General features: G+C 39.1%; 2 protein-coding genes and 1 pseudogene across 3 annotated transcripts; 1 reads left to right on the top strand and 2 right to left on the bottom strand.

Annotated features, from left to right (window-relative positions):
* Positions 1–314: 314 nt before the first annotated feature.
* LOC141838876 (rust resistance kinase Lr10-like) lies at positions 315–2593 on the bottom strand. The gene is made up of 3 exons (XM_074726482.1): positions 1931–2593; positions 1650–1825; positions 315–1555 (listed from the first exon to the last, which is right to left on the bottom strand). The coding sequence occupies exons 1-3, from the start codon at positions 2566–2568 to the stop codon at positions 393–395; spliced, it is 1977 nt and encodes a 658-aa protein (XP_074582583.1). The 5' UTR covers positions 2569–2593; the 3' UTR covers positions 315–392.
* A 4160-nt stretch (positions 2594–6753) lies between these two features.
* LOC141838875 (multicopper oxidase LPR1 homolog 1-like) lies at positions 6754–9191 on the top strand. 2 transcript variants are annotated; one of them, XM_074726481.1, is made up of 4 exons: positions 6754–6828; positions 6948–7196; positions 7402–8856; positions 8941–9191. In XM_074726481.1, the coding sequence occupies exons 2-4, from the start codon at positions 6957–6959 to the stop codon at positions 8992–8994; spliced, it is 1749 nt and encodes a 582-aa protein (XP_074582582.1). In that variant the 5' UTR covers positions 6754–6828; positions 6948–6956; the 3' UTR covers positions 8995–9191. The 2 variants fall into 2 exon arrangements, with proteins under 2 accessions (XP_074582582.1, XP_074582581.1); XM_074726480.1 differs by having other exon boundaries at positions 6822–6864.
* A 1569-nt stretch (positions 9192–10760) lies between these two features.
* LOC141840980 (uncharacterized) lies at positions 10761–11409 on the bottom strand (annotated as a pseudogene).
* Between the last annotated feature and the right edge of the window lie 3259 nt (positions 11410–14668).

Genomic DNA, 14668 nt, shown 5'->3' with positions numbered 1-14668 from the left:
TTATCGTACAAATAAAGGAAGTTTTGTTAGATTTGACTATAAAAAATCTTAGTGCAACCATAAATTTGTTGTTGTATGATCTTATAATCATGAATTTTAGTCATAAAAATAGTCTTTTACAATGATTATGTACAAACTGTTTTTGTTAACTTGTCAGTTAGCCAATTTAATTAAAACCCAAATATTACTCAGTTGTCCTACCTGAAAGTGGTTTGATGTTACCAACTTCTTGATAAAACAATGGCAATATTACGTATAAATACGTCAGAGTCACTCGAGCATCTACCAAAAATTAGCTTAGATTGGACAATAACTAAGATGAGCAAGCCTGTCGAGTACATAATGATCAATACATGAAAACATATTATATCTGAACAAACTTAATTATCATGCTATGCGAGTTCGGAAAGATCATCCTTCTCTGAGATACCGAGCAACCGGCCAATAGAAGATGACTGCATACACGACAACTTTACGAAATCCGATTGTGATTCTGTGGAGGAAAAGAATGGCTTGGGTGGCATCTGGATGTTGTTTATATTCCCGTCCAGCATCTCCACAACCTCACTCATGGAGGGACGATCACATGACTTCATCTGTATGCACCAGAGTCCCACCATGGACAACTTTCTCTCGATTTCATCAATTTCTACGTTAATTATATCATCAGCCTCTGCTCCTCCAAGCTCCTGTAGTTGCACGAGTTGATCATAAATCCACGAAGGGTAATAAATCTGGCTCGAATTCTCTGCTTTGTGATCCACATTCCTCCTCCTGCCAGCCATCTCCAAGAGCAACATCCCAAAACTATACACATCGGACTTGTACGATATGATCCCAAAGCTTCTGGAGACCAACTCAGGAGCGATATATCCTATCGTCCCCCTTGCGGCACTCATAGAGACTAGGCTACAGTCCTTGGGGCAGAGCTTTGCCAGTCCGAAATCTGAAACCTTGGGGGTGAAATTATGATCGAGGAGAACGTTGTGCGGCTTGATGTCGAAGTGCAAGATCTGCATGTGGCATCCGGTGTGGAGGTAGTTGATGCCTCTGGCCACGCCCAAGGCAATCTCATTGAGCTTGTGCAAACTGAGGCGGCGTCTACTGCTGCATGCTCCGTTGCGGTCGGAGGGGAAAATATACTTGTCGAGCGAGCCGTTGGGCATGAACTCGTAGACCAGCGCCCTCTTCGATCCCTCCGAGCAAAACCCGAGCAGGCGCACGACGTTCAGGTGGTGGATTCTTCCGATGGTGGCCACCTCGTTGATGAAATCTTCGCCGTGGAAGTTGGATCCGCCCAGGAGCTTAACGGCGACAGGGTATGTTCCCATGATGTGGCCCTTGAAGACGGCGCCGAAGCCGCCTTGGCCTAGCTTTTCCCTGAAGTGGCCGGTGATGGCGACGATGTCACTGTAGGCGTAGCGCGTGGGCGAAAGAGATTGCTGTTGGTTGCGAAGGAACTTCTCCACGGCGTCCTCGGGGGCCCTGATTCTCCTCCAGCAATTGAGCACGAGGAATCCATAGACACATAGAGGTGCCAATATGAATCTGGCGGCTACAATATTGGCAAAACTGAGAGCGATTAGACGTACGTATATATTGTTCAATTAATTTAATGACGATATATATAAAAGCAATAGATCATTCACCTAGTAAGGCAAGAATGGGATACCCCAAGATAGCGGTGAGTATACTAACAACGAACTCTAAGTCCTCATTATTGCTGACGCACGACAGGAATTGAAGCCCTAAAACGATGGCATCGACAATCTTGTAAAGGAGACTAAGACCAATTGATGTGCCTCCAAGAGTTTCAAAAGCGTTCCTGCATTCACACGTGAAAATTGAAAAACAAATTGATGAAAACAACGATCGAGATATTAAAATTAACCAAGTGAAGGCGAGAAGATCAATGTACAATCCTGATTACTTGTTTTGTTGCCAACAGTATTTCACGGAGTGTATTGGAGTCCAGTATACCACGAATCCCTTTCGTAGGAGTTTAAAGATGTCGTGATCACCTGGACTTAGCAAGTTCTCGACTGGCACAGAGGTTAAGAAGCTACATGAGTTCTTGAGATACAATAATTGATACGAGTTGCTGTTAACGAGGACGTATGTAGTTGAGCTGCTGCCGCTGAGGCAAGGGACTGCCACATACTCCTTACTTTCTACCTCCTGCGTGCAGTTCATGAAACTGGCCCATAACCTGCCGTAATTATTATAAAATGTATTGCTCTTGAAAGAATGGTTGGAAAGAAGGCAATTCGTGTCCGACAAGAAACCACTGTAGATGAGCCGGAGGGCTCCATTTGAGATCTCAGTGACCAAGTACTTCTCAGAATAGGAGTCACTATAGACTGTGCGGTTTCCTTCGCAGACGAGTTCGAAGTCTTTGTCGCCGCATCCGTCAGGGTCGCTGCTTAGCCGGAAGGGATATCGTATGTCGATGTCGCCACAGGAAGAAGGAGGGCACTGAGACTTGCCGAGTAGTAACGCAGCATGGCAGAGGAGGAGGAGGAGGAGGAGGAGGAGAGGAACAGAGATCGGCGTGGAGAATGATGCCATCGAACTCGATCAATGGGTTGCAGAGGTAGAGAGAGCCGAGAGGAGGAACTTAAAGTCAAGGATTAAATTAAATGGCAAGCAAAGAAAATGGTGCCATGAATGATACCAGAGCCTTAATTGACTTTGAACGTTGACGATACGAGTGAGAAAATGTAACTTCCACGAAATGGGATAAGATCACGGAAAGTAGGATTTCAATTATTTTACAGTCAACGTCCGCCATGAATGATTCCACGACCACAATAATACTACCCACATTAATCGAACATAATTCTTACACTTCTTTAATAACCTAAACTTTAAAACTATATATACAATAGAAATAATATGTTAGAGTAAAAATTTTAAGATCACAATATCAATAATTTTCTTATACTCTTCTGTTATTATCTATGCTAAAATTTTAAATTTTCAAAAATATTTAAATTCTTTATAAATTTTGATCAAAATTTATTAATAAATCTTAAACAAGTTAGATTCAATCAAAATCAAGTCTAATAGGTTTTTTTTAAAAATCCTGATTCAATTCGTCCAAATTAAACTATTAATTAACCTCGATCGATCTAAAAAAACTTTAAAAAAAAGTCTACTTTGTTTAATTTTACTCCAATGTCGTAGCTAGATCTAAACAACTCTAGCTTCTTAATTATAAAAAGAGTAAGAGGCTTGATGTTAGCAATTAAAACTTCTTGAAAAAACAATGACAATAGTATAATAAATACTCAAGCATCTGCCAAATGTTAGCTTACATCTTTTCCATCTCATAAAACAATATTGGCGATATTATTATATTATATGTGTTAATTAGACTGAAATTAGACATGCATCCTCCGATTCCTTCACAATCCAAATGCATCTGTCAATCAACAATACATGAAAAATTAAACACATGCACTACGTACTATAAATAAGTTCATGTGCCACCCCAAGGATTAAGTCCATGAGACTGATTGGGATTTATCGATCATTTTTCCACCCCAAGAGATGTGACTACTGGGATTATCATTTTTTTTAATAAATAAGTGATATTTTCCCGATTTATTCTGGTGACCAATGGAAAACTTTTGTGGGACCGGATCGGTCACCCCCAAGGGATTGAGTTAATGCGACTGACTGAGATTTATCATTTTTTAGAAATAAGTGATATTTACATTTATTTTAAAATGTAATTATAAATATTTTATAAGGACACTTATTAAATCTAATTATCATTTTTAAAATAATATCAAATTAGACCTCCTACCATTACCATTACCATGACATATTTTAAAAATGTCATTCTATCAAATTATTTCTTTTATAACCTAAACTTTACTTTCCGACCGTCAATTCTTTATGCTCTATTTGGATGGGGTGAGATAGAGTTCATTAACGGAAGAAAAAGAGAGGAAAAGGTTCCTTCCCTCCCCACATGCAACACCAAGGTTATTCCTTCTCTGCAACATTCTTCTATAAAAAAAAGATAGAATCCACCATCCCAACGGTCCCACACAATCGGCTCCATTACCATCTGTAAGGAGGTAAATCGAAAAATTGCAGCACCATAGAGGAGGGTATTATCTTGACTTCGTCGAGATTCAAACCCTTATCCTCTTCTGCAAGTCTGCTCCATCATAACCAACTCGGCTATACTCCAGAAACTGATTTCTTCCCTTTTGACAGCAAGCAAGGAGGAGCTTAAAGGTAACCTAGCTATTTCTTATTTATTCCCTCTCCACAACACCGCCTTCTTATAGCCTCACCTGGCGGCACTGCCTCGCTAGGCCGTCGGTTCGCAATCGGCCGATTTGCAAATGGTCGCATGCGGTTTGAGTTTTTATTTTACAAGATTCTATTAGTTTTAAAATTTAATATTTTGAATAAAATGTGTAGTTAGTTTTGGATGTAAAAGATTTATTATTAGTATTATATTGATAAATTTAATTTAATGATTGTTTGATGAATAAAAAATATCTATTAATATTTTAAATTATATTTTATAATTTTTTATTTAAATAATAGATAAATTAGGGTGATGTGCAAATATTAATTTGCACTTTAATTTATTCATAATGATACTTTAATTTGTTCATAATAAAAATAGATTAATAGTTGATGTTAACATAAAAATTTGGCAGCTTATGGAATTTACGACGAGGTTATGCTAGTGAGCAAGGATAGAGTTCCAATAACAATGATAAAAGAGAAGAAAACTCAACAAAAGGATATCGAAGAAGATATACAAACTTGAGGTATGAGAAATCTTAAATTAAGTGCTATAATTGTTATAAGTTTAGATATTATGCTAAAAAAATATAAATAATTTAAGAATAAAATACATGAAAGATCTGGAAGAAAGAAGAGAAGAAGATGACATCCTACTGCTAGCATATAAAGATAATGAGAAAAACGAAGATAAAATGTGATGCTTTCACACGGTGTAAACAACCATGTGTGAAAAAAGAAACATGTTTGTAAAGTTTGATGAATTAGTTAGTAGTAATGTATTCTTTAGAAATGAATCGAAGATCAACATAAAGGATAAAGTTAACATTCTCATCCACTTAAGAATAACAAATATTAATTTATTTTAAATGTTTATTTTGTACCAAATATGGAAAGCAATATCTTTAACTTAGACAACTCAGACAAAAATATATATAATATTTATTTAAAAGATAATAAACTAAAGATGATATTAATCATTTGATTGCTAAGATGCGTTAAAAAAATAAAATATTCACGCTTAATATTCAAAAAGATGTGGTCCAATGTCTCAACATTTATTACAAAGACATCAATTGACAATGACATGATCAATTTGGGCGTCTAAATTTTGAAAAACTAAAGTAAGTTGATCTCAAAAAAGGAAATGATGAGAGGACATTTTATTTGTGTAAATATCCTAATCAATTATATTATGTAAAATTTGTCTACTTAGTAAAGCTTTCCAATTATATATATATCCGGAATGGATAACGTATGCCGATGTCGCCACAGGAAGAAGGAGGGCGATCGATGAAACTTGCAGAGTAGCAACGCAGCATGGCAGAGGAGGATCGAGAAGGAGAAGGAGCAAAGGAACAGCTAGAGATCGGCATGCATGGGAAATGATGTCATGCGGTGCCAACTGCGCAACATGGATGACTGAGTCAACCAAATTGACTTTGACCGTCGACAAAACATCTTGGAAAGTTTGATCTAGCCAATGGTTTGAAAGTCAACGGGAGCTCTTTCAAAACTTACTACAAAGTTTTAAATTTATTAAACTTACCATAGTCATATAGGTTTGATAAAAAATTTTAAACTATAAGATCAGATTAATATATATTAGGATAAAATTCAAAATGATATATGCTCCTCCATCGTATCATATTTTTTTATTTATTATTAAAAGTATAATATTCCATCTATTTTTTTCATCAAATAATTGTCCCTTTAAATTCACCTAAATTGTTGCACAGTTATATTTACCTACTAAAACTTAAACTAGAAGCTAATATGTAAACAAACTCGATCATTTAAGTGTAAAAAAAACAGTATATAAACTATAGATTAATCACTAGTCCTTGCTATTTTTCCTTTGAAAAAATTACTTATAAATACGTGCATGCTAATAATTAAACTCAAAACCGGGTCAAGCTGACATAACTTCATCTGCTCTCTTTGAATTCGTATACTGGGAGAGGTGCAACTTTTCCGGTCCCATTGGGAACGATACAAACATTATCTTAAATTCAATACAGTGTACATATATAAATAAGGTGGTTACACATCGTGATCAAATTAATACTAAAATTATATATATAATGATGATGTCGATCGAGTGCGTCCATATGCACTCAATCACCAAATATAATTAACTAATTATTTGAATTATATACCAATATAGAGTTGAATCTTCATAATGCTAAACTTAATTTGATCAATTCTCCAGAACTAAACTAACTCGATACATATATATATTGTTATTTTACTTCTATATTCCCAGCGCATGCAACTTGGCCTGAATATGTTTGAGCTGCATATAAAATATCTCGTAGGGCTTGTGCCTTCCCCATTCACAGCACAAGCAGATTGAAGCTTCCTGTCATCAACTTCGAGCTTAATTACTTACCTAACTAATCCACTTTGACCCGAGTTTGCACTCATAATTATTAAGCCTGTGATTAACACAGCATTAGGAAAATGATTTGCCACAAGGCAAACTCCACTAGCTGCAAAACCCCTGGACGTCCATTTCTGTGTGCTCGCCACATCCTCGACCAAGCTCTTTGCACTGTAAGATTTCCCACAAACTTTGCGCGCATGGTGTTGGTAGGGCCTTCGATCGGTTCGATATATCCCGATCTCTCTCGATCTCTATTTGCTTGTGTTAATGTTCTCGATGTATGTTATAGGGTCGATCAATGATGGCGGCTAAGTTTCTGGTAGCTGTTATGATCGTCTTCATGATCTCCGGCGAAGAGGTCACCGGAAGTATAGGAGCGCCGCCTCCTGTCTCTGATGCATATCTCCAGCGTGTGGCTCGCTCGCTGAAGAAGTACGTCGATCCGCTGCCGGCGATGCCCAAGACCTACGGGTATGCCGTTGAGGACGGCCGACCCAAGCCCATCGCCCTCACAGTCGGCATGTACGAGAAGAAATGGGTAATTTCTATGAATAATTTATATTAATTTATAGCGATTTTATTTTATGTGCGTAGTTTTCGATAATAGACAAAGATGAAATCGAAGCAGTAGTACACGTGTGATGTGTAGATTCCATGATAAATATTTTAATTATCGTAGTGGTATTTAGCAAATATAAGTAAAGTATGTGGAGCGAAATGAAAAAGAATGTTCAAATCTGCAGAAATTCCACCGGGACTTGCCGGAGACGACGGTGTTCGTGTACGGCAAGAGCCGCCGCGATGCCAGTTATCCAGGGCCAGACATCGAGGCGCTGCAGGGGGTGCCCCTCAACGTGACGTGGGAAAACCACCTCCCCGAGCGCCACATCCTCCCATGGGACCCCAAGATCCCCGTCGCCGTCCCCAAGCACGGCGGCGTCCCCGCCGTGGTCCACCTCCACGGCAGCGTCAACGGTCCCCAGTCCGACGGCAGCTCCTTCGCCTGGTTCACCTCCGGCTTCCGCGATGTGGGCCCCTCGTGGTCCCAGGCCACCTACCACTACCCCAACGTGCAGCACCCGGGCAACCTCTGGTACCACGACCACACCCTCGGCCTCACCCGCGCCAACATCCTCGCCGGCCTCGTCGGCACCTACACCATCCGCAACCCCCTGGTGGAGGCTCCCTTCGGCCTCCCCTCCGGCCGCCACTTCGACCGCCGCCTCGTCATCGGTGACCGCAGCTTCTACAAGGACGGCTCCCTCTACATGAACTACACGGGCAACGTTCCCTCTCTGCACCCGCAGTGGCAGCCGGAGTACTTCGGCGAGGTCATCGTCGTCAACGGCAAGGCCTGGCCCTACCTCGCCGTCCGCCGCCGTAAGTATCGCTTCCGCATCCTCAACAGCAGCAACGCCCGCTACTTCAATCTCTCCCTCTCCAACGGCCTCCCCTTCACCGTCATCGGCTCCGACGCCACTTACCACCGCAAGCCGGTCACAGCCTCCAGCATCCTCATCGCTCCTGCCGAGATTTACGACGCAATCATCAACTTCGCTGAGTCGGAGACCTCCACCATTCGGCTGACCAACAGCGCTCTGTATCCATTCCCGGGCGGCGACCCGCCCAACACGCACAGCAGCAAAGTGATGAAGTTCATCATCTCGCCGAAGAAGACGGTCGACGACTCAAGGGTTCCGGCGAAGTTAGTCGATTACCCAGTGGCCAACGTGAAGGACGCCATTAAAAAGAGGTACATCGTGTTGTACGAAAACGAGACGGCGTCGGGCGAGCCGGCCAACCTGTACATCAACGGAAAAAGATTGGAGGACCCGGCGACGGAGACGCCCAGGCCGGGGAGCACGGAGGTGTGGCAGGTGATCAACCTGACCGAGGACAACCACCCGCTGCACTTGCACCTCGCAACATTTCAGGCGGCGAGGGTGAGAGGGCTGGTGGCGCTGGAGGCATTCAAGGCGTGCATGCAGGAGAAGAACGACGCGACGAAGTGCGACGTGAAGAAGCACGCAACGGGGCCGGTGACGGCCGTGCCGGAGCACGAGAGAACGTGGAAGAACATCGTGAAGATTGCACCGGGGAGCATGACCACCATCGTCGTCCAGTTCAAGCTCATCGATAGGGACGCCCCCTACCCTTTCGATGCCACGGCTGAGCCAGGTTACGTCTACCATTGCCATGTAAGTAATCAAAGGAATTCAGACATTCATCATTATTATCAGTTATTGGAATTACTATTGAATTTTTTTTTATTTTTTGTGCAGATTCTTGATCATGAAGACAATGCTATGATTCGACCTCTAATTCTGAAATATTAAATGATTCACGTTTCACTTTGTGTTTTGGGTAAATCAATAAATAGGTTACTTACTTGTGGTGTGTTTCTTTGCTTCATATATATTGAGGCATATATTATAAGGAAGAACATGATGTCGTTGTCCACTTGAAATTTGTATTCATCTTGAATTGTGAACAATGTAATTGTGTAAAACTATTCTTTTATGAAAGGAGTATGCATGACTTAATCTACATGATGGCATCATGCCGATGTTGAGATTGTAAAGTAAGCAACTTTAATTTACAAGTGCACATATTAAATACAATATTATCTAGTAGCTAGTGGTACTTCAAAACTATGGCCAACTCTAGCAATTCCAAAGTCCAACACAATACACATTCTTTCCTAGTTGGTTTAAAACCCTAAGACATAGTTTCCCCTTGATTGGCTACCTAAACTTGAAAACCTTGCATCACACTCCCCTTACCTAGGAACTACAATTAGACACATAATTAAACATTGTTTCGTTATATATAAAATGGTTCAAGATAATATATATACCTTTATATAGGCCTCCTAGACAATTAGTGAAATCTAGATATATAGCCTAGAGGACTCATTAAGTATTATGATAGATTTATAAGACATGGAGATAAAAAAAGACACTTGAGTCCTAAAATGCATGGCTATTTTGATTCGAAGCTTCGAGCACCCCTCCCCTCTTAATTTGCAACCTTTAGATGGATCTTGAGCCTTTAAAAATTTTCAATTGGAAAATCTATCAATTATTTAATTTATTTGTGATGAAATGATAATTGAGCTCAATATGCTCTGAATGTGCTAATGATATTTAATACCCTAAACACAATTAGATTGTGAAAAACTTATTCTATAATTGTGCATTATAATAAAATTATTTCTTTTTATCAATTTTTTGTAATGCGTTGGCATAACTAAGATTTAAATCATGGATGTTCGATTAATCTGTTGAAAGACTTACTATTGCACCATGCCCGAGAGTGTTTATTCACACTTTTTTATTCAATATTTATAAAAGTGCTTGTAATTATTTAAATTTAAAAATACATATTAAAATTTTAAAAGAAAATTTTGAAAATTAAAAATATTTTATAAGAAAATTTTGATTAGTTAAAAATTGATATTGAAATTCATTTTTTATTTTAAAGTTATAAAAATTAATAAAATGCATTTTATTCAGTACTATTTTAAAATATTTAATACTCATAATATTGTTAACATTTATAAAGAAAATATGAAATCCTAATTTGGGCCCAAGCCAATTTAAGCCTGTGGACCACAATCCTCATGACGCTTTTAGTAGTTGTAAAATTAAAATAAAAAAATATATTTTTCATGTAATTGATAAAAAAACTAAAAAAACAAATAAATTTCTAGAGGATTTTTTTATTTAGTTTGGTTAAAAAGAATTATGAATAGAAATAAATATGTTATTTTTTAAAAGTTAGTGTGTGATATGATAATTGCCGTTGGGAATTTAGAGCATACATTAGTTTAGGATTAATATAAATCATAATAAGATATTATTTTCATCATTCAAACTTTTAACTTTCATATTAATAATTTTGTTGGTATACCAAGGTTCCTCTAAAAGTAAAAGTATTTATAATAATATAAAAAATAAATAAACCAGGGTTATTATTTTACATCAATTAAGATTCAGAATTTAACATCTTTCCATTTTCAATCGGGCCCTTTTTTTCTCTTCGCAAAAAATTAAAAAAAAAAACAAGTAATAAAAAAGGCGAAAACGAAGGCCGAGCTCTGTGATTTTTCGATACTCTTTTATTATTATTATCTTTCATTTTTTTTCCTATCTAAATTTAGACTTTACAGGTTATCATTTCCTCCGGCGATCTCGATTACCGCCACGAGAACTCCCCCAAATCGGACGACGGGTAAAGGTCGTCGGCGTAATCAAACAGCCCGCCATCGTACACGAACCCGTCCTCCGCCCCCTCTTCCGGCCGGAGCCCCCACCCGAAGCCACCATATCCGTCGATCTCGTCATCGAGCCCCCAGATCTGGCCAAACCCGACGCCGCCAAACTCTCCCCCATCCTCAACAGCTATCGCCGCCTCGGAAGCCTCGCACCCTTCCTCGGACGAGCACGACGCCGGCGGCGGAAGGCCGAGCTCGTCGTCGGAGGCCTCGAGCAGGTACCCCAAGTCAGGCTGGTCAGGCGCCACGAATCCCCTAACCGGTAGCGGAGAGGGCAGCGAGATTTCCTCCTCGAGACTCTTCATCACCGAAGCAACGTCGTCGTTACCGGAAGCAGCGTGGTCTTCGTCGAGGATGTCGAGTAGGATCTCGTGATCACGGAAACGCTTAGCCTCCGGAGAGCTCCCTCCCCTCCTCCTCCTCGTGGCGATGCCTCTTCTTGTCGCCGGAATCCTCCATCGGAATAGTCTTGCACGGGCCGTCGAACGCGGTGGAAGAAGGTGGGGAGCGGCGGTGGGTTTATATAGAGCGACGGGGCAGATCTCGAGACCTATTTGCGAAAAAAAACAAAGGCAAGTCGTACTTGAATATATAATATAATAATACTACAGGGTCCAAAGTGTCAAAAGTAGGGAATCCGAAGCAACGGACAAGTCGACGTGTTTCCCTCGTCCTAATTTACGAAACGAAATGAAATGAAATGAAATGCAGCGGGGACCACCAGTGAGCTGGAATTGGGCGCCCTCGCATTTCCGGTAGCGGAACGTCTTCGTGCGACAGGGGCGCATAGTTTATTCATAGGAAGTGGGCGGCCAGCGTCAGTCAACGACGAGGAGGAGAACGGATGCCGAATCAACGGCGGCGAGAGTGGGCGATCCAAACCGACCGCATCGCACGCCGTTTTGATTCCAACAGCTGCGTATGGATAAATTTCGTTACCGAATTTCGATATGGATTGGTTCCTAAATAGAGAATCCTTTCCCGAATTGATCACCTCCGCCGACCCACGAATCCACAGTAATCATTAAATATAAAACACCGATCTCCACCAGGCATCGAAGCCGAGCCGAGCCGCACCGGTCAACGCATGGCTAAGTCATTGGCTCGACGCAGTGTCTCTCACGGCGGCGTGCCGAGACGCCGTCCACGCGAGTGGTGGGCCCGTTGTTGAAGGGCGTCTACACTAGATTGCGAGGTAGGGTGGGGAAACATGGGGACCACATGCTCCCTTCCAAAGGAATAAATAAAGACGGTCACTAGCCACCGAGGACTTTTATTATGCTCTGCTTCTACAGCTCCACGAATTAGATATTTAGATATATATGTTTATATTGTTAGTAGAGTTTGATTTACTTATTTTAAGATTAATTAGTTTGTTCACTGCGTAATTAATCGAGCTTGGACATAATCACTGTGCTAGAAGAGCAGGAGTTGATGAAATTTGATCGATGTACCAGCAAGGTTATTTTGATTTGTAGTTTAATATATTTAAAATAAAAAAATCTCTTGAGCTGGATCATTTTGTTTATCATAAATTAAACAAGTGTTGGCGTGCATGAATCATGATGGTCCCTTTCACCACCACTTGGCACACGTTAATCATGAAACTAATTAAAATATATCCCTCCATTAAACTAATAACATAGTTAATGTCTCGGAGACTTCATAATTTGACTAAGTGTAAGGTGATAGGTGGAAGGACGAACCTCCATAGACCATAAGGAATATTAGGTACGAATCTTTCAAGACAAGTTCTCAAACTCCTTTTAGGCAATTACGCAAATTATAATTATAGAATAGTTTACAAAAGAAAAGAAAAGAAAAGTAAATATTTTTTTTTCTTTAGAAAATTTGGTCCTTGAAGATTAAGATGAACTTTTGTGATTAGGACATATAAATAATTGAGAGAGGAGTCGGCCACAAGTTGGGTGCATGATTGGAGCTTGGCATGTGTGCAATACGTGTCGACTACAAAGTGCCAAGTTAATTAAGAAAAAAATCCACAACCAATCACATGCATTTCATTTGATTAGAAGATCTTTAGTGAAATCCTTTGATTTGGTAACCCATGAGGTGGCAAAGGCTTATCATTAGCATTATTTAATTTTTGCACACTCAAATTTTTTTTTATTTCTGTATATTATATTTGTCACAAGCATGCTATTTATTATTAAGATTACAGTCATGTTCTAGTTCATTTATTTTATTCTTATCAAATTTTTTAGCCTTATTATTTTTTACACCCTCAAATTTTTTATTTCTCTATATTTGTTACATTCAAGATTACTATTATTATTCATATTATAGTTATAATTAGTTCATATATTTTATCTTTATCAGTTTTTTAGCTTACCCTTAGAGGTTAATATATATACAACATTTTATTGTTTTTTAATTTTTTTCAAAACCAAAATAACTATTCATTTTTTAAAGTATTTGTCATAATGTCTATAAATCATGCTAAAATTTAGCATTAATTATATCCTACACAATATTATGTTATTAAGATGACTCAACAAATTATATTTTAATATCTACAAAGATTTAAAAAGAAAGAAAATATTTTATGTTACCATATATATATATATATATATATATATATATATATATATATATATATATATATTTTTTTTAAATATTGTTTTTTTATGTTTTTTTCCTTTTCTAATGGAGTAATGGAGAGGCAATTAAAATTTTCAACATCAAACATGGGTTAGTTGCATCCCCTGACACGACTATATCCAACATGACTATGACAATTGCACCGTCCCAAACTTGGAAGACTTTAATGCAAAAGGACTCATACTTGTTGGGTCCAAAAGGATGTTCGTATCTTCACAATAGCATGATATTGTCCTTTGGGCCTAAGCCCTTATGACTTTGTTCTTAGGCTCTTCCCAAACTGGAAGCTCCCCTACCATTTCTCATGGTCCGGTGCCACAACCCCCCTTCAAACAAAGGACCACTGGAAGCTCCCCTACCATTTCTCATGGTCCGGCTGCCACAACCCCCCTTCAAACAAAGGACCACTGGAAGCTCCCTTACCATTTCTCATGGTCCGGCTGCCATGTCCCTCATGGTCAGAGCCTCCCCTACTTCCTTTGTTTTTCCCGAGGGTCCCCACATGGTTAGATCTGGATCATGACTCATCCGTCGGTTAGTCCGGTGAAGAGCGGTCTCGCTCTGATACCAATTGTTGGGTCCAAAAGGATGTTCGTATCTTCACAATGACATGATATTGTCCACTTTGGGCCTAAGCCCTCATGACTTTGTTCTTGGGCTCTCCCCAAAAGGCCTTATGCCAATGGAAATACTTTCCATCCTTTTAAACTCATGATCTTTCCCATGTGTTTTAGATGTGGGACTATGTTTACACCCTTACAACCCAACAATACTTTGAAAGATCTAGGTCATAACTTTTGATTCGGATTGAATCATAGGATCTATAATTTATCAAATCAAAGTTTATTTAGAGATTTATAAGTGATTACAGAGTGTAATCTATAACCATCCAATCTTAGATTTAAAAAATATCATTTTAAATATTCTTAATAGCTGTGAATAATTAGAATTATTTTCATCTTTTGCAATTTAGATGCTTCTCAGAATCAATCTATTTGATTAAATCTAGTAATGAGTTTTACTTTCCGTTTGATAATTTTTGATATTTTTCTAAAATTTTATTATGAAAATGAACCTCTACAATTAATAATTGCTATTCGATTTGACATCAA

This window comes from Curcuma longa, chromosome 11 (genome assembly GCF_044706935.1).
Source record: "Curcuma longa cultivar G26 ecotype Majalengka, Jawa Barat chromosome 11, ITB_CL_G26_1.1, whole genome shotgun sequence".
Taxonomy (NCBI): domain Eukaryota; kingdom Viridiplantae; phylum Streptophyta; class Magnoliopsida; order Zingiberales; family Zingiberaceae; genus Curcuma; species Curcuma longa.
This window is presented reverse-complemented; position numbering and strand designations above follow the sequence as displayed.

Bases quoted from the DNA above. Each gene is read 5' to 3' on its own strand.
- LOC141838876 (XM_074726482.1), bottom strand. From the start codon at position 2,568: ATGGCATCATTCTCCACGCCGATCTCTGTTCCTCTCCTCCTCCTCCTC. The intron at 1,826-1,930 runs GTAATCAGGATT...GTGTGAATGCAG, and splicing joins TACTGTTGGCAACAAAACAA to GAACGCTTTTGAAACTCTTG. The intron at 1,556-1,649 runs GTGAATGATCTA...CCAATATTGTAG, and splicing joins TCCCATTCTTGCCTTACTAG to CCGCCAGATTCATATTGGCA.
- LOC141838875 (XM_074726480.1), top strand. The intron at 7,197-7,401 runs GTAATTTCTATG...TCAAATCTGCAG, and splicing joins GCATGTACGAGAAGAAATGG to AAATTCCACCGGGACTTGCC. The intron at 8,857-8,940 runs GTAAGTAATCAA...TTTTTTGTGCAG, and splicing joins GTTACGTCTACCATTGCCAT to ATTCTTGATCATGAAGACAA.